At 42.9% G+C, this 27,981-nt stretch overlaps 1 protein-coding gene across 1 annotated transcript in view; it reads left to right on the forward strand.

Moving 5' to 3' along the window:
* The window catches only part of KANK1 (KN motif and ankyrin repeat domains 1), a 120,074-nt gene that overhangs the window by 62,782 nt on the left and 29,311 nt on the right, over positions 1–27,981 (forward strand). The window contains exon 3 of the mRNA XM_017740669.1: positions 5,679–5,795. Coding sequence (XP_017596158.1) covers positions 5,759–5,795 — 37 coding nt within the window. The 5' untranslated portion in view covers positions 5,679–5,758. The remainder of the gene's footprint in view (positions 1–5,678; positions 5,796–27,981) is intronic.

Below are 27,981 nucleotides of genomic sequence, written 5' to 3' on the forward strand. Positions count from 1 at the left end.
AGAAGAAAACCTCTCAGACCCCTACATTACTGAAGGTTGCACATTTATTCTCCACTTCCTGCAATAACAAGGTGGGCAGAGAAGCTTAATGCAACTCTGCTGGAGATAGAGGCTGGGGGGCTGGGGGAGAAGACAACTGAGGGAATCCCATGAAACTGATTTATGTTGATTTCCAACATAGCTTGAGAATTGGAGCCTGACATTGCACTAGCTGGGACTTTGGGGTTCAAAAGCAACAAAGCTTAGAGTTGGGCCTGATTATTTGTTGTTGTTGTTTTTGACAGAAGGGAAGCATTTGCCCTGGCTGGGAGCACTCTGACTGTTCTTCAGCTTGCTGACTCAGGTCCCAGAGTTTCTGAGCCATCACTCTCTTCTTAACAGAGCTTAGCTCAGCTTTTGCCTGGAGCTCTGCTGTAAAGAAAGACCTTTTTTACAGACCAGTTCCAAAAGTGGATGGAGTAAGGAAAGCAGGCAGGTAAATTCATGCTGACCGTAGCCATATCTCCTTAATTAACTTGCTTGTTGAAAGGATTTACAAGGCTTCTTTTGCTCTCATCCTACTGCAGATTCTGCAGAAAAAACCCCATAGTGAGAGGTGACTTCTTTTGGTTGACTACTTAAATATTGTCCAAAATAAATTACCTGTCACACTGCATATAGTAAGAATCATCTCTGTATCTTGTGATGGAGAGACTGAATCACAGCTGACTGCAGCCTGAGAGATGCTGCAGGAAACACTGGTCCCAGGGGATTTTTCGTTCTGCATTTTAGGGTGGCCTAGCTACTGATTTATTTTGTTCAGTTAGTGAGACTTGAACAGCAACTTGCATAATTTTGCTTGTGATTTGGATGCAACATTAGAAAGACATTTGCTGTGGAAAGTATATGAATGGGTGAATTGTTACATGATTAAATAATTAAGTGAAATTTAAAATCATTCACAACCCTTATCTCGAAGTTGATTATTGTGTCTGACCTGAAAAAAAATCTTCATATGCCTGCATTCTTACTTGTTCTTTATCTTTAATTCTAAAATAGCATCTATAAAAAAAGATATTTCTCCCTTACAAATGTCGCCTTTCAATTTATTGGCCACTCATGTTGATAAATATAAGGGTAAGAAGAACACAACCAAAGTAGGAGTGAGATTGAAAAGAAAGTATCAGGGATACAGTCATTATCCCAGGTAGATACCAACCACAGAGCAACTCCCCACATACTTTCTCCTTTGCTGTTGTTGGCAACAGACCTTGCTTCATTTAAATTGCACCTGGCATACTTGGTACATACAGGTTGCAGACATTCCTGTTTCCTGTAGAGAAGCACAAGTTTGAAAAGTGCTCACCACTCCAGCTGAGCAGGAGGGATTCCCAGTGCTAATTTCTTCTTGCAGCTAGAGAAATTACCATCTGTGTTTTTAGATGGGTTTTGCATGTATCTTGGCTCTTGTTTGCAAATGTTATCAGAGTCTTGCAGAATGAAACTGGGCAAGTTCTACTGCTAGAACGACCCACATGTGAGAGGGAGCAGTACCAGTTCTTCTTGAGTATTGCATCTCATGGGTCGACTTGCTCTGTCAAACCCCTCTACCCTAAGCCATTTAATCACCTCTTTGCACTTGCTGGATAGGATTGCAGAGCTGGTTTTTCTCCTGGAACCATCCCCTGACTGAATCCATCTGAACAACTGGGAGCCAGTAGCTTTGAATCCTTCACAGTTCTGATCCAGATCTTAAACAACAGAATTGTAGTCTGAGCAACATTCACCCTGTGAGTGGTTCAAAATACAGTGTTGATCTGGAGCTTGCTTGGAGTGGTTGATGTGACTGTTTGCTCTTACAAATCTGCATGCCATGAGAAAAAAGAAGTTACATACCTATCTGTTTAGCCTAAAGCCTCCTTGCCTGGGAAGCCAAAATCTGTCCTGTTGAATCCCACAAACCAGCGTGTGCCCATCGCCATTTCCCACATGTGACCTCAGCCCTGGACTGGAGGACTTTCAGGGTTGCTTTTCTGAGTTAAGAGCTGAGTTATATTTCTCCTCTAATTACTGTGTTGCCAACATGCTATTCTACAGCTGCTCTTAGACCAAACCTCAACTGTTTTCTATCTTAAGTGTCTCCTGCAAACATCAGACTGAAGTGTGAGCCTGGATTTTCTGCAAGGTCTGTGCCTCTTGAGGCTACTACATTTCTGTAGTTCTGCTGTATGGATGCCAGAACTGATCTATACGTACTCAGATACTTCTAGTGCTGAAACACTAGAATAGCTGTCGGTGACCTGGCTACATGCAGCACAAAAGAGGAGCACGGTTCTTTTCCCTTGTGACTAGGACAGGATTAGGACATAGGCTTTATGTTCTGCCTAAATAATCACCATTCTGGAAAAACCTGTAAATGCTGGGGTGTCATGAACGTTTGTAGAAACTGAGGATCATGTGTGTTTAAGTTTTCTGCCATTGAACCTCAGGGCAGAAGAGAGTTTGAATATCTAATGCAAAACACTTTAAACAACTGCTTCATTGAGCAATAATTCTTCATGTGGCTAGTCTCTGCTTGTTTTGCATTTGCCCTAGGATCTGTAAATCACAGTATTCACAGGCAAGCATGGGTTGAGCATGTAAAAACACATGAGCAAAGAGCTGAAGAGTTGGGAAAGGAATATATAAGCTCCTCTACTAATTTTCTTGTGTAAGATGTCTCTACCAGAGAGAATATGCTTTGCTGTAGAGGAGGCTGTTTTCCTCCTCTCAGTATTCTAGCTGGCCTCCGGTATTGTCCTGCGCCTCGCCCACATGAGAGACTTGTGTCCAAATGCAGCTTCTGGGGTGTGTGCAGCTGGGGAATCACATGTGGCACCATTCTAAAAATAATCCATGTATGTGTTGTTGCTGTTTCAGAAATACACTTCCCAATGTATGGCTCAAAGCACATTTTAACAAAATTCCCTTCCTTCATGAGTTTGCTGAGCGAGATCAGATTTTTTTCTGTACTTAAAGAGCTGTTTAATAGGTAGATTGTCAATTCCTGTTACATTTAATCTTAAAAAAAAAAAAGAAAAGAAAGGAATCAATTATAAATCCTTCCACTTAGCTAACAAATTATTAGATCTTGTGTTTTTTCTCTCTTTTTTCTTTCTATCTGTTGGGCTCAATATGCTTCCTGAATAATTTAATTAATCCTCACTTAAGCTCAGAAGCAGCAAGTGAGATTGCTTGAGGTACTCAAGCCTGCATAGCTTTGAAACTAATAGAAGCATACCCAAAGGCAGTTTGTAACAGGTCAATTACATCTCTTCAAGCCACAACAAAATGTAGATCTTGGCCTTGTTTAGACTTTCAGCACTGTTTTTATTAACTTTATGTCAATTCTCACCTCAATTACATTTGTTTCTTGCTATTGGGAAGCTCTCCTCATGTGGGCCTGTGAATGGTGACCAGTGTTTTTAACAGATTTTACTTTTAAACCCATGATGAGGCATGCCACAGTCGGGCCTCATTTTTGTGGTTGACCCACTCATATTTGGGACTGCATTGCACCTAAAAGAGGTGTGTCCCCGCCCAGGATCCCCTCTTACCCATGGGTGCATGCTCTCAGGTCTCCCCTTGTACAGTGTATATAATGAAAGCAGGGAAGTACACCTGTTGTTAATACTCCTGAAAAAGCAAAGAGCTATGCTGAACAAATTAGAAGTGGGTAAATCAGTTATCTTTACCAGGATACACTGCTGGTAGACTCTGATGCCCTGCTAAGTGCAGCCTGCCCTGAGACAGTGGCTGTCCTGAGCAACTTCACATGGAGACTGATGATAATTTTCTAGTAAGCATTCATTGTGACTCAGTAAAAATTGCCTGTCTTCAGCTTAAAGCATAACTTTATATCCTTAGAGGAAGCAGAGATGGGAGTGATTCTTTAAAATATCTCTGTTTGAAAGGAAGTAGATAATATTTTCCTAAAAGTTCACAGATCTAAAACTTCTGTCCTGGCTGCAAACTCTGCCAGCAAAATGTTTTTCTGTTTTTTTCTTGTCATGCTTTATTGTTTCAGAAATTTGATAATTATCGTTATGCCTGGAATCTTGTGATAGACTTCTCTGCATCATGGCCTGTGTTGGATTCCTGCTTTATTTTGCTGTTTGTAGCCTTTCACTTACACAGTCTTTATGGCAGCTTCATGTCCTGCCCTCCACTGAACAAGAGATGGTAAACGCCAGCATATAGGGTAGAGCTAGGGGAGGAGGAATTGCAATGAAGATATTTCTGCATTCTTGGGAAACTGGTATCAGGATTGTACTAAAAATGAAGGCATTTGTGCATGTGTTCCTTGAAGGAGAAAGCGAAGCTGTATTAGCTTGTGTGATGGAGCTCCATCAGCTTCTAAAGACAGCCAGCTTCTCTATCAGTCAGTGTATCTCTGACTCAAATTCACATGGTGCCTGCGCTCATTAATTTTTGATTTTCTTTTACTTTGCTAATCTGCTTAGCTTTTAAATACTTCCCTGCACATACTGTCAGAGCCAAATCAAATATAATTGGAAAAATGTGACTAGTAGTTTGTTGAGGAGTTGTCAGCCCAAGTCAGACAGGGGTCGGCAAAGCAGAGTGTTCTTCATACACCTAAGCTCCACCTATCTGAGTCAACAAAATGAAATGCTGTTTGGACTGCAGAAAACTCGCAGCAGACTCACGAAGAGGCATCTCTGCAGCCCCATATGAGTCAGATCTGTTGCTCCAAGCATGGAAGTTGTAGTCAGGCTGCCCACTGCACCGAAGGTGGGCAGGGAAGGAGGAGCCAGGAGCCCTGTTGCAGAGCTAATGAGTCTGGCTTTGCAGAGATGGCCAGCAGGCAGCTAGCCACAGAACTGCTGCTGATTAGGTCTCTACCTCTCATTTGGCTTCTTCTCAGCAGCCAAATGTGCCCTTTTTCTGTACCTGCAGCCTGAGCTTCAGGCAAGCGCTGCTTATTGGTTCAATCTGCCATGAGTGGGTTGGAAGAAAACCTAACACCCGGAGAACCCGTTGCTGCTGAACTTGCAGTGGAGAGGTCTAGTAGTCAGACAAGCACCATTCCTGACAGCATCCGTGCCACCTCTGGTCCCCCCCACCCTGCCAGCTTCCACACAGTAGGTGTCAGTGTCTAGGTTTGTCAGGCAGGGGGATGCCTGCTCTGGCTGCATCTGAGGGTTCTTCTTCCCTCACCTCCCCTGGGGGCATCTGAGCTCAGAAATTGCAACTGGTCCCCCACTCGCTGGTACCGCACTTCTGTAGGTGCTCTTCACCTAAAAAAATCCTCTAACCCTGCCTACATAAGATCTTGGGTAATCTAAAACTTTATACACATGTTAGCAAATGTGAGGAATCTGCGATGGTACAGGGGAGTTTAAAGACCAGCTGCAAAAAAGTTGAGGGCAGGCCAGAAAAAAACAAGGCCAATTGCAAATTCAGCTGGTTAGATCCTCACTGACGACAGATCTGGAGGTTCTCAAAGAACTACAGTTCAGCTTCAGGCACTTGGACACCTTTGGGGATTGTGATAGCTAGGAGGCTGATTTAAGAGGAGCATGTTACTGCTGTGCTGAAGTTTGCACTGAAGATGACACTTTAAACACTCAAAAATGCCTTAATGTACCTAACTTCTTAAAACTGCATATTTTTAACTGCTTTTTACTTGTTTGTTCCAGGTTGCATGTCTGGTTGGACTTGATGCATGGCATTTGCATGACATCAAACAGCCTAGCTGTGGATGTGTCACTGAGCAAACATGGCCTACCCAGCAAATACTAACGGCAGTGCTACAGGTAACTAAATGGGAACAATTTCCCCCTTTGGATTATTAATTAAAAAAATTCTTACATTGTGCGAGCAGGAAAAGGAAGTAATGGCAGTTTAAATACTGAAAACATGTTTCCTGGTAGATCAGAGCCCATCTGTTCCCCCCCATCCCCCACCCCGATAATCTTTTAAATATTTATAGTGTGGAAAGTTGTTTGGGAAGACTTAAGGGCTGGCACTCAGTCATTCAGCATGCAGTGTGCTTTGCTCTCAAGGACCTGCAGGGCTTACTCTAGACTCTGGGAGGCCTAGGGCTTTGCTGCAGAATCATGTGGCTGTTACCCTGTGTCTGTAACTAATTTGTGAGATTAACCAACTCTTGCACATCAAATACCCAGCTCTTCCTGGTCACCCTTACTGGTCAGTCTAATTTTTGTTGCTTGCTTCTCCGCAAAGCATAAAAACATTTCTCAAGCAATATCCTGAAGAGGTGTTCACTTCTTTGTTATTTGTAAGAAGCTCCCAAACTGTCTGTTTTGGTTGGGTGATACTCTGTGAAATGGATTGCTTGGCATGTTCAAAGGTTGCTGAGGAGGGCTGGCAGGTCAGGAGGGGGCAGAGATTGCAGAACGACTGATAACAGCACAGCAGCAGTGTTCCTCCTGTGGTTATGTCAATATTTTCCTCTTCTGATCACTGCACAAACAGTTTTAGCCCACTAAAGCTGAGGCTGCTACAGTAGGATTACATGGAAAATTTCAAGTGCATGGCAGGAGCTTGTTGGTTGCTCACTGTGCTCACTGTAGAATTACTCTAATTAGAGCATGGGATTAAAACATTTTGTGTGCAGGACAGTTGAAATATGGAGTGTCATTATGTGCAGTTTATGCAAAACAAGAAGTTTCTTCTAAAGGCTAGTGAAAGTTACATTAAGTCTTTGGAATTACTATGATCAGTTGGTGATTTAAGGTTAAATTCACCAATGTTAAATCTGCTGAAATAAGATATTCCTATTCCCTTCCCCCACCCCCTTTTTATATAATTAGAAGTATATTCTTTAAGACAGAAACCATATCCTTTTGTAACCTTCAGTAATCCTTTTGAGAAAGTGGACTGCAAAACCTCTGCTGTGTGACTTAACTGTAGCTGTTTGCTGCCTAAACCCCCCATGTAACTTGACTTTTCTTTGTAATATGCCTTTAACTTAAGTCATGCAGAAAAATTTCCTCTGCTTACAAGGAAAGAAAAATTGGGCATGGAGTGTTACTGATCGGCTTACTAATTTTTTTTCTCCCTGCAGTAGAATTGTCTATTGAAAAAGTTGGTGGGCTGACGTGTAAGTCTAAAACAATCTAAATGCTTGTACTGGGGGATATGTTAATGCAAGATGAAGTTTTCGTTTCATGATTGTTATGCAAAGAAGGCTTCTTGCAGGATAAAGCTGTTTGTTCCCTTATTTGTAGAAAGACGCTGTAATAAATTGCAAGTATTTAATTCAGAATTAAATTGGACAACATTTTGCAGAAACTGTCAGGACTTGTTGGCTTTGCAAACCCTTGAGGCTGGCGTTCTAACACGCAGCTATGTACGCCCGTGTCTCCAAATCCTCGGCAGTTCATAATAGACAGAATATTGGGCTGCAAATACCTATGATTTGTTGTGCTGCTGTGCTGCCTGGGAGAGCATGCCTTTGGATGAGCAGGAGCTGATCTGGGCGTTGGAGGTATTGAAGCAAGTTTCTTAATTGCACGGAGCTCTAAGAGTGGAAAGACAAACTTTCAGGGGTGGTGTTTTCTGCACCCTCTGAATCAATCAGCAGCAGGAAAAAGAACTAGAAAGACTTGTTAGAGACTACTAAGCTGCATTTATGTTACTTGAATATTTTGGCAAGTCTGACCACATGTTCAGCTTCATTCAAGTATGAAGTGACTAAGAAGCACTGGTTTGCTTTGGTTAACTTGAGAATGTGAGTACTTGCACTATCAAATGATTATGCCTATGTGCCATTTCGGTAATTTTTTTCAGTGTACAAGCCTATATGGACTACTGCTGCTGCAGATGTAATCTGTAGAGAATGCTTGAATTTGGAGCTTATTTCCAGGAAAGGATCTAGCTATTTTGCATTTGTATAGAGATTTTTTTAAGGGGTATTTATGGGAAATACATTTGCTATAAATATTTTAGTGAGTGTGTATGGGAGATAAACTACAAAGCAAGTGATGATATAATGAAAGCACCTATCATAAGTTTCTCTGTCTCTTGCCTATCTCGGTAAAGAGATGAACCTCAAATGTGGTGAATAAATGACAGAGTTTAGAGAGAGACAGGTTTATGCTTCAGTGCTGTTTGTTAATAGTTTTTTTTGCTGCTGACTTAAAAGTTTTATCACTCTTCACAGTTTCACTGCACAGAGGTCTTGTAGTGAACTGTATTTCTTTGGGCTGCAAGCTTATTTGTTCATTTTTATCCATTTTGGAAGTTACTTTTGTGACTTCGTAGTGATTTTGGACTAGACTTTGTCAAAGCTGTGCTGTCTGCTCAGAAAAGAGCTGAATCCTCTGTGACACTAGTGATAGATAAAGTGATAGATAAATTGGTGCTCGGAGAAAACTTTGCTTTATTTTATCAGGTGCTGGATAGTCGTAACTGTTTGCTCTTTAGAGTCTGTCCTGGTGGCATGTGAGCTCACTGCTCAGTCCAGTAAACTCACCGGAGTTAAGGAGTGCAGTGCAAGTCCAGGGCATGTTGTGCAGTCATCCAAGAACCTGCCTCAGGAGCTGGGAAATACCCTCTGTCTGTGGGGAGCTATTGGGAGTTTGCAGCTGGTTTGGTACATGATACAAATTAATTTCTCTTTGCATAGTACAAGAAAAAAAAATAAATGAGGTGATTGTTTCTCTAAATAGTATTAGTGTCTCCATTAACTGCTGGGTGAAACTTCCAGTAATTGTTACCTTCTGTGTGTGCTAGGACTGATGCATAATTCATCTATTTAATGAGGCTCTGCTAACATTTCTGTAGTGGTATCTGTAGAAGTGTCTTCCAGTCAGCTACAAAAAGCACAGTGCACAAGCAGAAAACTTACAGGGAAGTTTGGAAATAGTTCTGGATGGATTTTCATTCCTTTCACTAACAACTGGTTCGTGAAAACTCTTTTTCAAAACACATATTCTGAAAGTTCTGAATAAACTTCCAGTCTAATTCTATTTATTCCGATGTGGAAAACAAAGAAGCAGCAAAACAAACATAGGAGACTGATTTAGAAACGATAAAGGATTAAAAACTGTATTTGTCCCTAACTGTAATAAAAACATCTATTTTATTTGACTTCCCTAAGCACCTCATTCTCTGTATCCAGAGACTGCAGAATTGTCAGTCATTTCATAACAGACTTAAAAAAAGCATTTCCAGTTTTCTTGAGAAGGATGGGCTGCAGGGGTCAGTATAGCAAGGCTGTTGCACAAACCCTTTCTTTTGCAGTAAAGCAAATGTATAGCGTTTTCTCTACGTAGTGTTGGAGATTTCCCTGACCCTTTCTCTTTCCTCCCTTCTGTCTGTGCCTTCTCCTCAGTCTAGTGTATGGCTTTATCTTTTCACGCTTTCCCATTCCATTTTTAACATGCTTCTCTACACACAGAAGCGCTACATCTTGCACGCATTCATTTGAGCTGTTTCCCTGCATGTTTAACTCCTCTCCGTGCTTTAGATTCCTGCACAATTCTTAAAGCAGTGGCATTGTAGCACCTGAACATCATTTTTACCGTTCGTGTCCTTACACCTGTAAAGCAAGGAACTTCTGCTGTAATAGCCAGTCTGCAGCTGTCAAAGTGTCTTTGCTCCCAGTTTACTCTTTTCACTCCCAGCTGACCTGGGCATCCAGCTCCATTCCCTAGAGCAAGCCAGGCTTCTGGGACCACAGGTGGTTTGATGAGAGATACAGACCATATTTGGACCGCTGTTTCCTCTGCAGCAGCCTGGCATCTCTCTGCATATTTTATATGTGCACAGTTACTCTGGAGCACCCTGTGGGCTTCTGGTCAGATTTTCTTTGTATCTGAGCAGTTTTCTTGACTCCTGTGTGAAGTTGTAACTGTGCACCAGTTAGTCAGAGAATGAGGCCATTACAAAAAGCTGCTGCCTGAATTAATGTTGCTTGAGATACTAACGTCAGCATGACTCAAAGACCAAATGTTTAATAAATGTGTTTTCCATCTGCTGGTATATAAATGCTTAAGCAACTGTTGGAAAGTATTATGAAAACCCCAGCTAACTTATTAACCCTTTTAATTGAAGCTAATAAATAGAACACACATTTCCTTAGAGCAAACGTTTTTATCACACATCCTCTGCATCGATTTGTAACAACTCTTACCAAAGATTTGCAGACACACTTTTCTTTCAATTACTGTATTATTTGACTTACAGTCTCTCCTTTGATTCAATTTTCCTCATTCATATTAGCAATATGCAAGGAATTTTGCATGATTTCTAACCTCATAATGTAAATATAGTCTTAAGCAGAAAATGCTGTGCACCGGAACATTACCACTGTTACTAACTTTAGCAGAATATCCACCATTCCTCATTACAGACCATCAATCTGGGAACTTACAGACATGAAGAAGTCAGCAGTTGAAAGTGTTTGATTGAAAGGTAGTAGTCTGTCTGCTTGGAGCCTTTACTCTGAGTACTGCAGGTACCTGCCCCAAAAGCCCAGCTGCCAGCCTCTCTTGCTGCTTCCTGCAGGATGGCTGTCCCTGAGGTATCGCTGCAGTGCCACTGACACACCAAGCTCTGCACTCAGCAGCCTCTGAGTTTGCTTAATTTAGCAGATGCAAGTGACCAGGATTCAGGTGAGTTTGTATTTTTAGCAAATCAGCCATGCAAGGGTAATTTGTTCGAGTCAGGACTGTGTATTGAGGGACTGTTTAGACCTATTCCTCACATACCATTCTCCCTGCTCCAAGCCTGTTTCCAGTAACTTTTGGAGTTAATGGAGATGGGTATATGCCCAAGGTGTGTTTTGACAGCTGGTGAGAGGCTCTTGCCATCAGGAGAGCCTGCTGAACTGGCCTGCAATCTTGAGCTTTTGGGATGGGCAGATGGCTGTCACTGGGATCCAGGCTGCTGCCTCACCCACAAGTGATCCTGTGAGTCACTCTGGTGGTGCTCACTATTTAAAAACAAGGTAGGGTGGGACCCTGAAATCTGTGGGGAGAAGGGTGAGTGATCCTCCAGTGATTTCACATAATCTCTATCACAAGTCATATCAAAATTTTCATCACTATGCTGTAGTACATTCACTGATGCCAGATCTGCCTTAAGGACAGATGGCTGGAGCTGAAGCACGTGCTCTCACAGTGAATGCCAGCTTTTTACTTGAATTAATAAGTGTTTCTGCAACTGCTAGTTAATGCCTGTAATCCAAGGGTGCATTTGCCTCAGTGGCAGAAAGCTTAAAAATGCACTGACTTATATTTGGCCAACCTAAAGGCCTTTATGAGACTGCAGAGGACCAGGGACCATGTATCCTCTTTTACTCAGGACTTGTTGTCCAAATAATGCACTACAGGTCTGATTTTGGATTCTGGTGGAAAGGTAAGGGCCAGGAAGAAGTTAGAAAGGATATGGTAAATACATTGTCATTGGGAGTTTGAGAACATAGGAGTCTGCTCTGGATAGCCCAGTCCTTAGAAATGGAAATTGCCTGTGATGGGCAAGAGATGGTCCAAGATACAAAGCCATTATATGCAGATGCTGATGCTCTGCAGGAGGCCAAAGCGATGTTGAGAAAAGGAACAGATTTAATTGATCTGTCTTTTCTTCAGAGGTTACCACAGTTGTGTCATGTTCTGGATTATCTTCTGCAGCTGCCCAGAAGATTCTTACATCTCACCTAGGCAGAGGACTGTTCATTCTCTCTGATGAAAGCTTGCTCAGGGAGCAATGCAGGCTTTCCTTCTCTGAGCCATTGTGATGCACTTGTGTGGGCAGCACCTGGACGTTCTCCTGTGGCCTGCTGCTGCTCCCTGTGGAAATAATGTGCCCTTTACACCCTGGGAGGCAGCTCAGGGTGCTCCTCTTGTATTTTAAAGCCAGTAGTTTTCTAGGGACTCATCAGGCATGTCTTGCTGTTTGTAGTACCGTGCCGCCTTACTGAACTGGAGACTAAAAGTGATAAAACCCCTAAGTTCTCATGGTGGAAGTCACTGCTTTGCACTGTCTGGTGTCAGCTGGGGTTAGGGTAAGGAGCAAGCACCAGTAGGCAGGCACATGTCACAGGAAAAACACCAAGAATAAACTTTTTCCAGACTTGAGAAATTATTCTCTCTTCATTGTCTGCCTTCCCCCTCTTTCAAGATACAACTCAGTAAATCTTTCCCCAAACTACTCTACAGTATTCCTCACTTCCCAGATTCTTCTGCAGAAAGCAATTTATGAATAATGCATATGAATGTCCTCCCTGTGGGAAGGGAAGGTATTTTGTTTCTTTTAAAAATACAGGGTCCTTCCGGAAAATGACTTGGATGAAAATAGTCTGATGACAGTTGGTCGTCTTCTGTAAACACTTGAGTGGCTGCATTTAGATATGTTCCTTACAAAAGCGTTACTACTGGAGCAGAAGTCCTTGGGAAGCTTCTTGTAGTGGCCACCTCTCTCCTCCCACTCTTTTGAGCCATTTGTAAGGCTTTGTATTAGAGATGACAGAAGGGCAGCCCTTCCTGTATCATGTTTTCACAGCACTTTTAGGGGGTGAGGGAGCACTCGACTTCCCACGTTGGCATTGCTGCTGTATTTCCATTTCCTTCCTCTGGTAACATGACTCCCCTGGGTAGCAGAGTACAGATTCCTGCCAGGATGTCTCAGTGTAACCAGCTCTGAGCTTTGGGACAGAAGCATGCTTGTGTCCAGCCTCCCCTTTTTTTTCTGCCATTGCCTCCTCTGATTTCATCCAGAAATTATACTTACTATGTTGGCAGAAAGCAGTGGTTGACCTCTGTGGTGAGATACAGGTTGGGGTGTCTGGGGAGAATTAGCAGATCAGCCAGGTCCAAAAAGGGCTCTCCTGCTCCCTATCTCTCTAACTCTAAAACTCTTTAGAGCATATCCTCAGTCTCTTGAGAATTTTCTTCATCTGACTCTTCACACAGACTTCGACAAAACTAAATGCTCAGACGCTTGGAGAGGTAGGTGAGTGTGCAATCCGTTTATACTCTTTCATGTTTTCTGTCCATCCTTCCCTACCTTTTGCAAAGCCTTCTTACTTGTAGAAGTAGGTAATGTGACCCTTACCCCTTCTCACAGTCCATCCCTTTATTTTGCCCAATGTCTCCTCCCTAGTTATCTTGCACTGTAATTAATGTTTATGTAATTGTCTCCTCTTTTTAAAATTAATATATTCCTGTATCTTTTTCCTTTATAACAATATGTTGATTTCCTTCAATATACAGGACCTGTCTGTGATATTTTTGTATTGACCTTCAGTATTTGTTTGAAAGTGTGTGGAGGGGGATACTTTTTAATATCTGGGTTTGAAGGTTTGGTCAAATTAGAGTGAGGATTAAATTACCTGATAATTGGGAACAGACAGTATTCCCTATGTAAACCAGACATCCCTTGTCTAGAGTAGTCTCTTACTGCTGAGGGGCATATTGTTGATGTACTCCTAGCCCCTTCCCTACCGTTGCTTCACACAGCCAACCTCTCTGTCTGGAGCACTGTCATATGGTTTGCAGATCAAATAATAGAAAGGAAACACTTGTGCAACTCTGCTGCTGTTACTGGAATTTCAGGTCTAATACTAGCAAATAGGTCAATTTTTAACACTTCATGTACACTGCTTGGTAAAGCTAGAATGTGCAGCTTTCAAAAAAAAAAGTACAGTGCAAGAAGATACAGCAAAGCGCATGGCCATGGTTGAAAAAAGTGGACTAATATTTGCATATGATACAAGTATAAAGACACGATCAGGGCAGTCAGGTTTCAAGGGCTTACAAATATCAGCAGGGATTTTTTACTTCAGTAAGTCCATGGCTAAGTCCTTTCTCCCTGTCCCCTCTTCTCCCCTCCCTCCAGCAGAAGTGTGATTCTTTAATTTTTAAATTTTTTCCATATCTTAAGTTATAAAGTTAAAAAAAGGTATTCCTGTCTAGAGTAATTCTCTTCTGCTCCTGTTCTGTTTTTTGTATTTGGAGACAGATGGCTGTTACATGGCTTTTAAGATTGCCAGGACTTGATGTGCTTACATGCCCATGCATCCTCTGCATCGCCCTTTAGACTTTCACTATTCTCCCTCGTCATCATTAGTTACAGTTCTAGTCCCTTCCTCTCTCTCAGACAGTGTGTCTGCCATCCAGGATGCTCATCCTTCCCTTTTTGTTCCCCGATACTGCTCTCAGTGCTTTTTTCCAGTGCTTGGTTTCACCCCAGCTCTCCCCAGGGATGCACAGGGACTTCGCCATGTCTACACCCTGAAGAGTGCAGACTGATACCCAACTCTCCTCTGCCTCTGCTTCCTTGCAACCCATTTTCAGTGCTGTGAAAAACACACTGTTGACAATTCTGAGAAAACTACTTACTGTCCCTTTGCAGAGAAAAGTTGTAAGGCTGCAACTCTACAAACAGATACATGGCTCAGCCAGACCATCTCAGCCCATAGAACAAGACAACACCACAGCAGCAGGAGAGACATCTCTTTATGAAACTGTGTGTAGCATCTCATCCAGTCCAGCTTTACTGTCCATTTTCAGTCCTGTTCCTGTGTGATGTACTGCATGCACTGCTTATCAGTTTATGAGTTACATGGCACATTAATAGGATGTGTAGTCTTTCCCATGGATCCCATTAGGCAGGTCCTGGTTAACTGATCTGATCTCCTTCTATGACAAGGTGACCTGCTTAGTGGATGAGGGAAAGGTTGTGGATGTTGCTACCTGGACTAAGTAAGGCTTTTGACACTGTTTCCCACAGCATTCTCCTGGAGAGATAGGCTGCTTGTGGCTCAGTGGCTTTACCCACTGTTCAGTGGGTAAAAACCCATCTGGATGGCCAGGCCCCAAGGCTGGTGGTGGATGGAGTTACATGCAGCTGGTGGGTGGTCACCAGTGGTGTTCCCGGGCTCAGTACTGGGGCCAGTTCTGTTTAATGTCTTTATAATTGATCTGGATGAGGAATTATCAGGGGCACTCTCACGCAGTTTAGAGACAACACCAACTCCAGCAGGAGTGTTGATCTGTTGGAGCGTAGGAAGGCTCTGCAGAGGGATCTGGACAGGCTGGATCAATGGGCCAGGGCCAGTGGTGTGAGGTTCAACAAAGCCCAGTGCCAGGTCCTGCCCTTGGGTCACAACAACCCCAGGCAGTGCCACAGGCTGGGGCAGAGTGGCTGCAAAGCTGCCCACAGGAAAAGGACCTGGGGGTGCTGGTGCCAGCAGCTGAACATGAGCCAGGGTGTGCCCAGGTGGCCAAGAAGGCCAATGGCATCCTGGCCTGTACCAGCAACAGTGTGGCCAGCAGGACCAGGGCAGAGATTGTCCCCCTGTACTCAGCACTGGTGAGGGCTACACCTCAAATCCTGTGTTCAGTTCTGGGCCCCTCAGTACAAGAAGGACACTGAGGTGCTGAACTGTTTCCAGAGAAGGGTAACAGAGTTGGTGAAGGCTCTGGAACACAGGTTGTTTAAGGAGCAGCTGATGGAGCTGGGGTTGTTTAGCCTGGAGAAGAGGAGGCTCAGGGCTGACCTTATCACTCCCTACAGCTCCCTGAAATGAAGGTGTAGCCAGGTGGTGGTCAGCCTCTTCTTCCAGGCAACAAGTGACAGGATGAGAGGAAAAGGCCTCAAGTTGTGCCAGGGAAGGTTGGATATTAGGAAAAATTTCTTCACCAAAAGGGTTGCCAAGCTTGGAACAGGCTTCTCAGGGAAGTGGTGGAAACACCATTCCTGGAGGTGTTTAAAAGACAGGTAGACACAATGCATGGGAAGGGACATGGTGGTGAACTTGAGTTAACAGTTGATGATCTTAAAGGTCTGTTGGCACCTAAAAGTTTCTGTGATTTTATGATTCTAAGACAAAAAATATTTCACGAGATTCGAAGGCTTGAATGGTCTACTTGCTCCCACAAGATTTCTTACCATAAGCTTTCCCAAGCAGGTACATTGGGAGAACAGTAGGGATTGTTACTTACCTGAGGACACACAAAATAACAAGTAGTTGAAGTTCATTCTGTGTGAACTTCGACTAGATAATGATAGTAATGGGGTGCATTTATCAGTTGCACCTGAAAATGTACATTTGACACTGTGACTCAAAACCCATCCTGGACCACCCCAGCTTGGGAAGTCTCTGGGTTGCAGGTTTCTCTACGCCAAGAGGAGAAATGTTGCTGTGTGTTTGCTTTCTTCTTATGCCCTTCCAGAGGCATCTGCTAGGAAGGAGATGGCTGGGCCAGATCAGTTTCATGTCTGACCTCAAAGGCTAGCAGATTTTAAATAACTCTATGGAAACCAGCTGCCAAATTCTGGAAGGCTGTAAAGAAAAAAAAAATACAAAATAGCACATGCCCACTCTTTCACAAATTAAAATCTAGACAAACCCCATATCCAAACTTCATCAAAATGCAGCAGCTGTTTTTGGGGATAGGAACATAAACCTGACAGTGGTGTGTATGGCCGAGCTCTGTGCTCCCCTGGACTGTATCACTGTAATCAGGCAGATTATTTCATTCTTTCCAAGCAGAGCCACTCCATTGCTGAGGAAATGGTCTGTTGGAGGCACGTGTTTTAAAGAGCTGTGTTTCATCCATCGCCTTTCACAGATCCATTGTGCCCTCTCTGCCTTCTGTTTTCAGAAGGGGTGTGAAATAACCTGCTTTTTAGATAAGAATTTATCAGCTGGATGGCTGCCCATACACCAAACCTTACACTGACTCTGCTTCAGACCAAGTCAGGTTTTTTGGTCACTGGGGAGCTGTTCTCTGACCTCAGTTTTGTTTCTACTGCAAACAGTAGCTGAATGAGTTTATTTGACACTTCAATGATCTCAAAGGCCAAGAAAATAAATACATATATGCTCAATTGCCTTTAGGTTTTACTGGTGCTAACCCAGACATGTGCCTCCATATTTGAATTGCTGGACAAGAGCTGATGTGCTGATACTCATTTTGGGTTATTACATGCACTCATGGCAGGTCTTCTTCAGCCTGGAGAGTGTTTTGAGGACAGTCCACTCAAGGTGCATGACTTGATGAAGTGCCTGTTCAAATGTCGAGCCCTCAAAACCACAGAGTAATGGTAAACAGATGGAGCATGTGGAGACAGCTGCTAAAATCTGTTCTTCTCTAAACAGGATATCATGCTGTCTTTTTTTAGAAAAATGAAACCATATAATGTTAAGAGATTTTTTTTTTTTCCTCTGAGCAGAATCCTAACTCTTGAGAAGAATGTTCTGGCCATTCTCTTCTCTTCACTTCGCTATTCCAAGTGTCATGTTTGTTTTCACAACAGAAAACTTGATGGTTATTTTAATGATCTCCCCAGGTGTGAAGAACCTGCTGATGGAGATAGAGATGCCCATCACTAACACCGAGTGCTGCTCTGCACTGCTCATTCTCACCTGGCTGGTTGAATGATATGGCTTGAAGACCAGCAAGCACAAAGTCGTGGCTGCAGGCTCCAGGCAGTGTTTCAAGAGCAGAATTTTTGCTTTTTCCCTGAACTGAAAGCATGGGTTGAGTGTCAGCTGCCCTAGAGTTTTTCTGTCTTCTAGCAGAAACTTCAAACCATGGTTAGGAACTGCTCCCAAATAATATTTTATGGAGAGCTGTTTTTCTTCATGCATGGGGTAGTTAGAGCACAGAGCAAACCAAGTTCAATTAAAATTCCATACTTTTATGGTCCATAGATGAAGCAAGTTGGGTTCTTCAGACTTTTTTCCTGAGCTCATGTTTTATACTGGATACTTCAATGACTTGTAATTCAAGGAAGTAAATTTAAAATTACCTAGAGGGCAGGACCTACTTTAGAGTCCAAAAGCTGATGCCTGGAAGTATTGTATATTACTTTACTTCATATTAAATGCCACTGAAACCATCTTCAGGAAACACTTTTATTGGAAGTCTGTGTAATTTTAGCTGAAGGCATTGTGGAGGACTTGGACCTTGCTCCTGCCATTGCAGCACAAGATCCTACTTTTGTTTGAAGCACAGCTCTTCCAGTCTGCAGTGATTTTGGAAACTGTTTTGAGAATTCATGTCGTTCCCCCCTCCTGCCTTTTATTTTAACTGTTCTTGGGAATCTGCATGGAAAACATGGAAATAAAGTTATTTTCCTTTAGTCCTGTGAAGTCTTAGGACCTTTGCCCTTGTTAAATGAGTCTCTCACTTTTAACAGCAACTGTTGTTGTAAGCAGAGGTGAAAAGAGATGGAGCTCAGGGCTTTGAGGCTCTTTTTGTGATGCTGAGAAGTGAGTCTTCTTGCATCTGGAATCCCAGTTACCCTTACTTCAGTTAATAGTTGGTGTTATGTGGAAACAAGAAAATTGAATATGGAAAAATCAGATATGTCTGTGCATTGTTTTCAAAGTGCTTTTACTAGCATGAAGGATATCTTCTATATTTTGGCTGTGTTTCAGAAAAAAAAAGAAAACATATACTAGAACTTTTTATTTTTATCCTTCAAATTATAACCTGCATTTGAGAAGCATAAATAAAACAAGATTGAATGTAACACAGACAAAATTGCAAGCAGTGGTGGTTACAACAGGGGTAATCGTTCTGCCCAAATTATGTCAATGAACCTTTCTGTGCTCTCAGTCCACATGTGGGAGTGAGAAATAAGTGAGGTGGGGGGTGAAGAGCTTGGGAGGAAAGGAGAACACAGGGTGGAAGAGAAGTGACATGAACTTATAATGCCCTTTTGGGAATTAAATGTGTCTTCTTCTGAAAAGAACAAAACAAAAAACCTAGCATCTTTTTAGTGTGTCATTTGGTACAGTTCCTTTTGTCCTGCTGCCCATTTAATGTATTTTAACCCTTGGGGAACCAGAGGCATTGCACAGCATGTGAAGTGCTGTGAAGGAAACCGCTGGGCTGGGCTGGCTGCCGGGCTGGGCTGGCTGCCGGGCTGGGGCTGCCTCAGGAAATTCCAAATGAGTATAAATAAATGCTCTGTAGCAACCACTGGGCTCCCTGCCTGCTGATGTGTCAGGACTATGCAGTCCCTTTAAGGCAAAGGAGAAGTGTGCTTCAGACTTAATTTGCTGAAAAACTGAACACAGTAACATCCAGGGGTTTGCTTCTCATGGATCGGTGAGTGAGATCCTCGAATGGGTGTGGGTGGGGGGCTGGCTCTGCTAAAACCAACCCTTGATGTTCTGATAGGATGTTAAGTTGGGATGGGTTGAGGCGTTTTTTCATGTTTTTGACGGTGCTGGGTGAGTCGGGTTGTCTCACAAGTGCTGCCATCTGAAGGGAGCTTGCACTTGCAGTTTCAGGCACCTCTGGTGGCCTCTTTGTTTTTGTCCTTACATACAGAGTAGTTTGTTCCCTTCAACAAGCCCAGGTTTTCTCATGGAAGATCGGTGTTGTGAAAGCTCCAGTGAAGGGAGCGGGGCTGTGAACCTATTTGCTGCAAAGCATCACTTCAAAAGCAGAAAGGTAGTTAAAAAGAAAAAAAAAAAAAAAAGCAGAAAGGTTTGCCCTCAAAGTTGCTAATTTTGAATATTTTTCATAGACTTTCAACTATAAACCACTGGTTTTAGCTATTTAGAATGTACATAAAGAATTAATTGTAATAATGACCTTTTCCATATTTAATCTGGTGATTGCTTTTTTAACTTATTTGAGAAAATCAGTTTGTTGTTCTGAACTGTTTTAAATGCAGAGGAAAAGCTTTCAATTTTTTTGGCAAATACAAATCATTTAGGCTTTTGAAGTTTGGAAAGCAATACACATCTCATAGAAGGAATCCATACTAAATTAATATAAAAAAGGGGAGGAGGGAACAATTCCCCGTATTTGAAATATCATACTGGTCATGCAGCATAAACCATATTTCTTATGGAGGCAAGCATGTGACAAAATAATGTCCTTCCAGGACTCATAAAAACAAATATTTGTTGAAGCATTCTTGCAGAAGACAATTCTTACATTTTTCCACTCTCTGCACAGCTGTAAGACGAAACTGAAACTGTAAATCAGTTTTAATACTCCACAGCAGGTTTATATCCCTGGAGTCCATGTTCTTTCCTGATGGTTATTCCTGTTACAATAGCCCTATGTATCTGTTCTCCACTTCTCACGTCTTCAAAGACTTATAAGCACAGAAGGGTAATGGCATTATAAATCTAAATATTTTGGGTTTGTGATTCAGTAGCTCTTGGATAGACAGTGAATAGAGCCTTCTTTGCTTGTGCTTCAGCAGGTAACACTGATGCACCTTTGTGTAAAAAGATGTTTTCAGGCAAACAGCCAGCTTGCATCCATGACTCCTTTGGGGAGATGATTTGGATAAGGAAGGAAGGAAGATAAAAATTTGGGAGTTTGCTACTCTTGCTTTACCAGCCTTTTACCTGAGTTTTGTGAAGCCCATCCTACTATGTGGATTCAAGCCCTGGACTTTTTAACTGTTTTTTCCTTTGTCACTTTTATTGTGATAATGAAGTAGTGTAAGGCAACAGAGGATGATTTACTGCTGGAAGAGTGGGGCAGGTGTGCCACCTTTTCAAGTGTTGGCAAGAGAAGTAGGGGAGCTGTGGAGTTTCTCCTGTGCCACAGAGGACAGCAAGGTGCTTCATCAACACTGGGAGTCAACCTCGTGTTCATCAGCATCACTGGCTGACACAGTTAGCCCAGATCTATTGGGATGTATTTACAGAAAGAGGACTGTGGTGGTCTGAAGCTCAGATCTGTTGGGATGCATTTTCATAAAGGAGAGGGCCATGGTGTGAAACGGAACTTCTCTCCCACTGAATTGAGTAGATGACTGCATGTCTTTCTCCCAGGCTGTGAGGAACCTGAGATTGGTATCTACTGTTTGCCTTACATTATTAAAAAACTTAGATTATTTTGTCAGGCCTGAGCTGTTCTGATTTGGAGAGTATCTTTACAATGAATGCTCTTCATTTTTCACAAATATGCTTGGAGCCAAAAAGCATGCAGATGGTAGAATGTGAATGAAATAAATACTTCAGGGAATGATGAAGGACAGTTTTCAGGTAGACAAATACTGCAAGATGAAAAAAAAGTGCAGGGAATCAAGTGCTTGAAAAGAATACATTCATACTGGTTTGGACTTGCCATGTTAGCATCTAGTTTTCCAGCATAACTAAACAGGACAGAGATGCCCCCCATTTCAAGCTCAGAAGTAAAGGATGACACCTCACTGCTCTTCCCAGTGATAACTGAGAGAGCAGGAGGCTAAGTTCACAATGAGGAAATATACATCTTTCAGGGGAGAGCATTTTCTCTGTTTGAGTCAACTGAGCCCCTGTCACCAATTCAGTGATTTGCTTTCAGTGTAAGACAAGCTGTTTCTGTCTCAGTTACATTGGTTGACATGGGCATTAATGGGGCATTGGTGGAGGATGATTTGGGAAGCACATTAGTGAAATGCAACTAAGGCTGTTTCTGACTTGCCTGATAGTAGACCTGCTCATCATGCTCAAAGCCCCAGGACACCCTCATCTGGATTTGTGACAGCAATTGGCCAAAGTGGCCACTGTTTTCAGTTGTTTCTATCCAGAAGTGGCAGTGCTGTTGGCAACAGGAGCAGTCACCATCATGGTTTCTGCTCTGCTCTTCCTTGCTGCTGGTGGGGCACTTAGCAGACTGAGCTAATGACTGTATCCCTTCCCACCCATGCCCTGCTTCCTGCCACTCGTAGTTTGACTGCCCTTGGGACCTGTGAGTCAGGAACTGGGATGGAGGCAAAACAGCCTGGCCTCTTAGTTTTTTTGGTTAATGGCCTTGAAGTGGTGCACACACAAGATGTCCCAGCACCAAAGTGCCAGATACCAAGCTATTGCAAGTGTTTTGAAAAGGACATTTATTATCAGCCTCAAATAAGGGAGTTGTCAATAATATAAATCAGATTTTGTGAATTTTTAATGGGGGGCATTTTGCAGTCACTCTCAAGATGGTTGTGCTTTTTACTTCCCCAGGAACATATTTCTCATAAAAAAGATTATTTTTTTATTCAGGGTTAATTAATTTGCACACCTTTCTTACAGTATGTATTTTCTAGTTTAAATGAACTTCTGTTTGAGCTGCAAGTTTTCAGTTCAGAGATTCTAGAAGTAAAACTTTTAGACATTAAAAAGACTAGAGAGGGTTAAGAGGTGTGTTTTTGGAAGGTGGTTTTTGCTTTCAGCTCACAGAAATAATTTTTAGCTGTGGTTGTGTGATGCTCAGCTATAACTTCTGTACGTAAGTCTTTCTGTACCATGTGAACGAAAACATTTAATGGTGTAAAAATAGGTAATGCGACCTTGAAAGACCCCGTTCTAACACCAAAAAGGCTATTCACTGCATATATGCTCCTTTGATTAGCTGGCTGGTGAGCATTCTCAGCATTTCCTATGTGATACCAAAATGCTCTGTCATAGCTGGCAAACATGTACCAAAAGGAAGAATAAGAGAAGCTAGAGTCTCTTCTTAACCTCTGCAAGGTTAAGAAATAGTTCTATGGTTGAGGAATTGACCCCTGAGGAGGAGGTGACAGTGAGTGACTAGTGCATCCATCTGATCACAAGTACCAAAGCGAGAGCTGGCCAGTCAGTCTTCCTTCAGTGCAAGGCAAGATCATGGGGGACATCCTCCTGAAAATGATGTACATAAGAAATAAGGAGGTGGTTGTTGGCAGCCAGCATGGCTTCACTAAGGGCACACCATGCCCGACAAATCTGGGGGCCTTCCATGGTGGGGTTACAGTGGATGGTGGGATGAGGGAAGGTTGACCAATGTCATCTACCTGGACTCATGCAAAGTATTTGACACTGTCCCACATGGCATCCTTGTCTCTAAACCAGAGAGACATGGATTTGATGGATGTAAAAAGACTAGGCTGGATGTTTGTGCTCAAAGAGTTTGGGTCAACAGCTCAATGTCCAAATGAAGATCGGTGACTCCCCTCTCAGGGATCAGTATTGGGACTGGTGCTGTTTAATGTCTTTATTGGTGACGTGATCAGTGGTAGCACCCTCAGCACATCTGCGAGTGATACCAAGCCGTATGGTGTGGTCAACACTCCGCAGGGCAGGGATGCCATCCAGAAGGACTGACAGGCTTGAGAGGTGGGCCTGTGTCCTCAAGTTCAGTAAGGCCAGGTGTAAAGTCCTGGGTCAGGGAAATCCCGAGCACAACTACAGGCTGGGCAGAGAATGGACCGAAAGCAGCCCGGGGGAGAAGGACTTGGGGTTGTTTGACAAGAAGCTCTACATAACCCAGAAATGTGTATTTGCAGCCCAGAAAGCCAACTGCACCTTGGGCTGTATCCACAGACACGTGACCAACAGGCCAAGGGAAGTGATTCTCCCCCTTTTCTCCACTCTTGTGAGACCCCACCTGGAATACTGTGTCTCAAGTCTGGATCCCCCAGCATAAGAATGATGTAGACCTGCTGGAGTGAGTTCAGAGGAGGGTCATTATAATGATCAGAAGGCTGGAGCATCTCTGCTATGAAGACAGGCTGAGAAACTGTGAGTTGTTCAGCCTGGAAAAGTGAAGCCTCCAGGGACAACTTCCAGCAACATTCTTAGTATCTAAGGGGGGCCTGCAAGAAAGCTGGAGAGGCACTTTCTACAAGGGCATGCAGTGATGCTTTTAATGTTATTTGCTTTGTGGCTGTGATTGTTTTGAGTTTTTCTCCTATTTCTGTGATCATCGTATTTCGAGAAAGAGCATGGTATTAAAAGAGCAGATTGATTCTTCAAATTCCTTCTTTTACCAGTGTTGCATGGTAAATGTGCAATCTTAGCCCAGTGCCCTGGTGTTTGTGTTCACAACCCAAGCAAAACATAGCAGCCATCTGAACCATCTCTCTTCATCTGGTGCTGCTTATGTTCATTGATTTAAGGTGCTGTCCTTAATTCACATCTCTGCGGCTTACCAGTGCAAATACCTGAGCTGGAGCATCTACATCGTGAAATAAAACCCTGTTTATTATACAGTGGTGTAGCTTCAGCCCTTCTCTGTTATCATCAGGGAAGTTGCTATCCCCCGTTTTCTGATTACAGCCCCCACCCTAAGCACTGAGTATTTAGATGTCAGATTTAGAAGTCAGCTCTCCAGCTGGGATATTGACACATAAATTTTGAAAAGTAATCTAAAAACCATATATAAATGTTTTCCCAGTTTTCTACTCCTCATTTTTCTTTCAGATTAAATTTGCAGCAAACATTTTACACTGGAGATTTATTTCTTTGGTAAAATGTGCTGTCAGTGCTGCTCTGTAACAGGAGAATCCTCCACACCTGTAAGTGTGGATTTGATAGCAGGGTCTGTTATCCCTCTCTGGCTGGGGTGTTCTGGTTTGGACTGTAATACCCTATACCCTACAGCATCAGGTGCATCAGGAGTTAAATCCCGTTTGCTTGGGGCATAACTGTAGCTGAGCATGAGCAAAACAGATTACCTTCCTTACAAGGCAGTATTTATTGGTTGTTTCTGCATGGCAGAAAAAGAGAGGAAGGTGTTACCAGCCACATCCACAGTACAGTGTAGCGTTCTGGGCAGTTGTCCCAATTGTGCCATGTTCTTGTACAAGGAGAGCTGGGTCATCCCAGCACGCAGCACTGGGTATGATCATGAGCAGCTTGGTGGCTTGGCTGCTGTGCTGCCATGCCTCTCCTCCTTGCAGAAGATGAGCAGCCAGCTGGGGCACTGTGTACTCCACACCTGTGCTTTAACTGCAAAGGCAAAAATAAAACACTTGATGCTCCTGCTGTGTCTGGAAAAGTACAGAAATTACTTGCTGTTTCTGTAAGTTTTCCCCTCTAGATTTTTGGAATAAAATAAAAATCTTTTAGGTCAACTGCTAGTTTGTTTTTTTTTCCCACTAGCACTTTTGAAAACAGGAGAGAGCTAGACTGAATTGTTTGGGAGCAAGTATTTTCATGGCACCTTCTGTATATTGCTAGCCAAGAGAAAACTGATAAAATGAGGGTGGAAGGTTAAGGTCTATTTTCCAAGAGGTTTTGTTGTGGTTTTTTTAACTTACATTCAAATCCCAACACTTGAAAAGGAGAATGACAGAAAAAATGGCCAAATATTCAGTTCTGCTTTTTTTAAAAAAAAGCGCGTGGCCTCATGAGTTTTGGCTCTTTTCGGAAGGTGAGGCTGATAGTCATTTATATATGCTAAAGAGAAGAAAAAGAACAAAAGTAGTGTTTTGGAGGTGAGAGGAGAAGGGGAAAGCGCACCAATTTTTTCTCTGTTCTAGTAAGGAATCAAAAAGTCATAATTTTTTTTTAATTCCTTTTCCTGCCCCAGAGAACCTTTCAAATTGAAGCTGATCATACAAAAATACTGATTTGACTCCATTTATGCCAACTGTTGCCTTTGTATTTTTTCCTTTGCAGCATTCTTTATGAATTATCTTACGCCACAACTCTGGAAGGAGACTGTTATTCATAACAATATTTCAGTGAAAAAGACTACTTTAGTAGCAGTCAGATCCATGATAAAAATGCGTTAGAGCAGATATCATAACCAGATGTGGAGAGCAGGCCTAACTAACATGGGATGTCTGTATTTTTCAAGGCACCTCAGACTTTCAGTGTTGGAAATACGTCTTCAATGGCTTCTCTTTGCCCTTGAATCCTCCAAGGCGCAGCTCTACAGTACAGTTTTTCTGGCTTGCAGAACCAAAACTCAGTGCGTGCCCACATTTCCCTTGCTTTTGTCTTCCTGAGAAGTCTTGTAGCACAGAAATTAAATATTCTATTCTTTTCCAGTTCTCCTGGGCTGGAAGCTGCCATGGTTAGTGTGGACTCAGGTAGAGCAGACTCAGTATTTTAATATACTGATGTTCCTGTGTAGTGCATTGGATAGGATATAGTTTAATAGAGGTTGGCAAGACTGGAATGTTTGAGCAGAGCCAGTCCCAGCAGTACAGAAAGTGAGATTTGAGGAGTACATTTTTTAAATGCCACTTGTGTCCTTCCCATGGTTATCCTGCAGCAGGGAGAGGGAAATGAAGTCTTTGTATACTTCTGGAGAAATGCATTAATAACGACAGTACCACAACGAGGGCTCTATTCTTCACAGAATGTTCTACTTCACTGGTACTGGCTTTAAAACATGATGTGTTTGTGTCTCATTGCATTTGGACTTGATGATCTTAAAGGTCTTTTCCAACCTTCCTTTTCTATGAAAACAAGAGTGTCTGCAGCATTTGTACAGACAAAAGTGTATGTGTTTGTGCATCTGCACACGTGATTAATATTTGCCTGATACTCTGCAGAGGCTAGGGAATAGTTCTAACTTTAGCGGTGTCCATGATCAACTGGCCAAGGATGAGACAAGGAGCCTAACAAGAGTGTTTGTACAGTGTGGTGTTTGCTGTAATACTTCTCTGTGTGTGGGCATAGGAATCTTTTGCTCACTTGAGGTCTTTGGGCATGGAGGGACACTGCTTCCTCTGAGGTTAAGCTGGGGTACCTGCTGGTGTAGCACTTGGTACTCACCCACCAAAGTTAGGAAGTATCCATGGTTCATCCACCACCTAAGGGCTGAAAAGGAGGGCTGCAGCCTTACCACGTGTTCATTAATTTCATCTTTATTATATATTTTTTTTTCCTTTTGGAACCAACAAAACCATTTTTATTGCTTCAGAACAGCCATCCATTTTGTTTTGTTTCATATTTAACAGGCACACCCATTTTGGCCCTTTCTCCGAGACAACAAAATGCACAAAGGCTTGGCACAGCTCCTGCATGCTGCCTCAGTGTTGTGTTGGTGGTAGTGGATTGAATGCCTCATCCTCATTTGTCTTAATATATCAGGAAGCGTCTCCAGGGATCAACGGACAATACTGGGATTGGGTTGGTGGAATGCCCATTGTGTTGTTTTAAGGAGAAGCAGTAGGCAGTCAGCTCCATGCACCGTCTTGTGCTGCGCCAGATGCAAACTGTGTCCTGGCACTGCTGCCAGCTTCAGCTGAGGACCAAAGAGATTCCACTGTGAAGACACTGAGCTGTCTGCACGTGTTGTGGAGAAGTTTAGTGAGTGATTCAGTGTCAGTGTGGTTGTTTCTTTACTACTATTTATTTTTTATAGGTTTCTGTTGAGCAATCTTAATTCCATGAAGAAGAAAGTACATTAGAGATCCCAGTTTGATTCCCATGACTGAACATGAGATTTGCATGTCTTTTTAGAGGTTTTATGAATATTTTTCCAAAGGTGCATTAATTCTTAAGTCCTAGGCCTTCCAACGAGGAAGAGTCTGTTCTTCCTCCCTCATCCAGCACTTAAGTATTGTGCCCAAGGACAGTTCAGAGAAAATGTTTGACTTCACTGGTGTAGTGATGGGAGAATCAGAGATGTTGCTGGGTAGGAAGACAAGGACCAAGACAAGCAGAGGAAAGGAACTGGGAAAAATGGGACAACAGGTAAAACCAATGGAGCTTGAATTTACATGGGCTGGGTAAAGTGACTAGGACAAAACCTGAGATGAGGGGTGAGAGTATAACCAGGTTTTGGCCGATAATTGGTGGTGCAAGCAAATGGATGTAAGTAGAGAAAATGGCTGAGAAATCCAAAGCATGGGAAGAAGGCAAGAAGAACCCAGAAGGGTACAGGGAATGAGGGACAAGAGAGTGGGGCCAAACCGAGGGTGCAGGCGGGACCAGCCTAGGGTGTGGAGCCGTGGGGTGTGGGGAGTTGTTTGTCTGCAGGGAATGGAGCCAGCATGAGAATCTTCAGGGAGGAAGAGTAATTCAGAGAATATGCTCTCATTCTCTCCTTGGCAGCAGGAGTCCTGGAGATTTTTCCCGTCTGACATTGAGGCAGTCCTACTGGACAGAACTGAGCTGTGTGTCCTTATGTGTCTGAAGTGTTTTTGTATGGATGTATTTTTGCTTCCACTGGTATTTAGATGGCTATTTTGGGTGTATCTGTAAGTAAATACCACACCATACTGACACTCTGGTCTTTCACCAGAAACATGTGGTCTGGGGGGTGGGGGGGGGGGGGTGTTTTTGTGTGTGGGGACCGTCTG

This window comes from Corvus brachyrhynchos, unplaced genomic scaffold (genome assembly GCF_000691975.1).
Source record: "Corvus brachyrhynchos isolate BGI_N302 unplaced genomic scaffold, ASM69197v1 scaffold467, whole genome shotgun sequence".
Lineage (NCBI taxonomy): Eukaryota > Metazoa > Chordata > Aves > Passeriformes > Corvidae > Corvus > Corvus brachyrhynchos.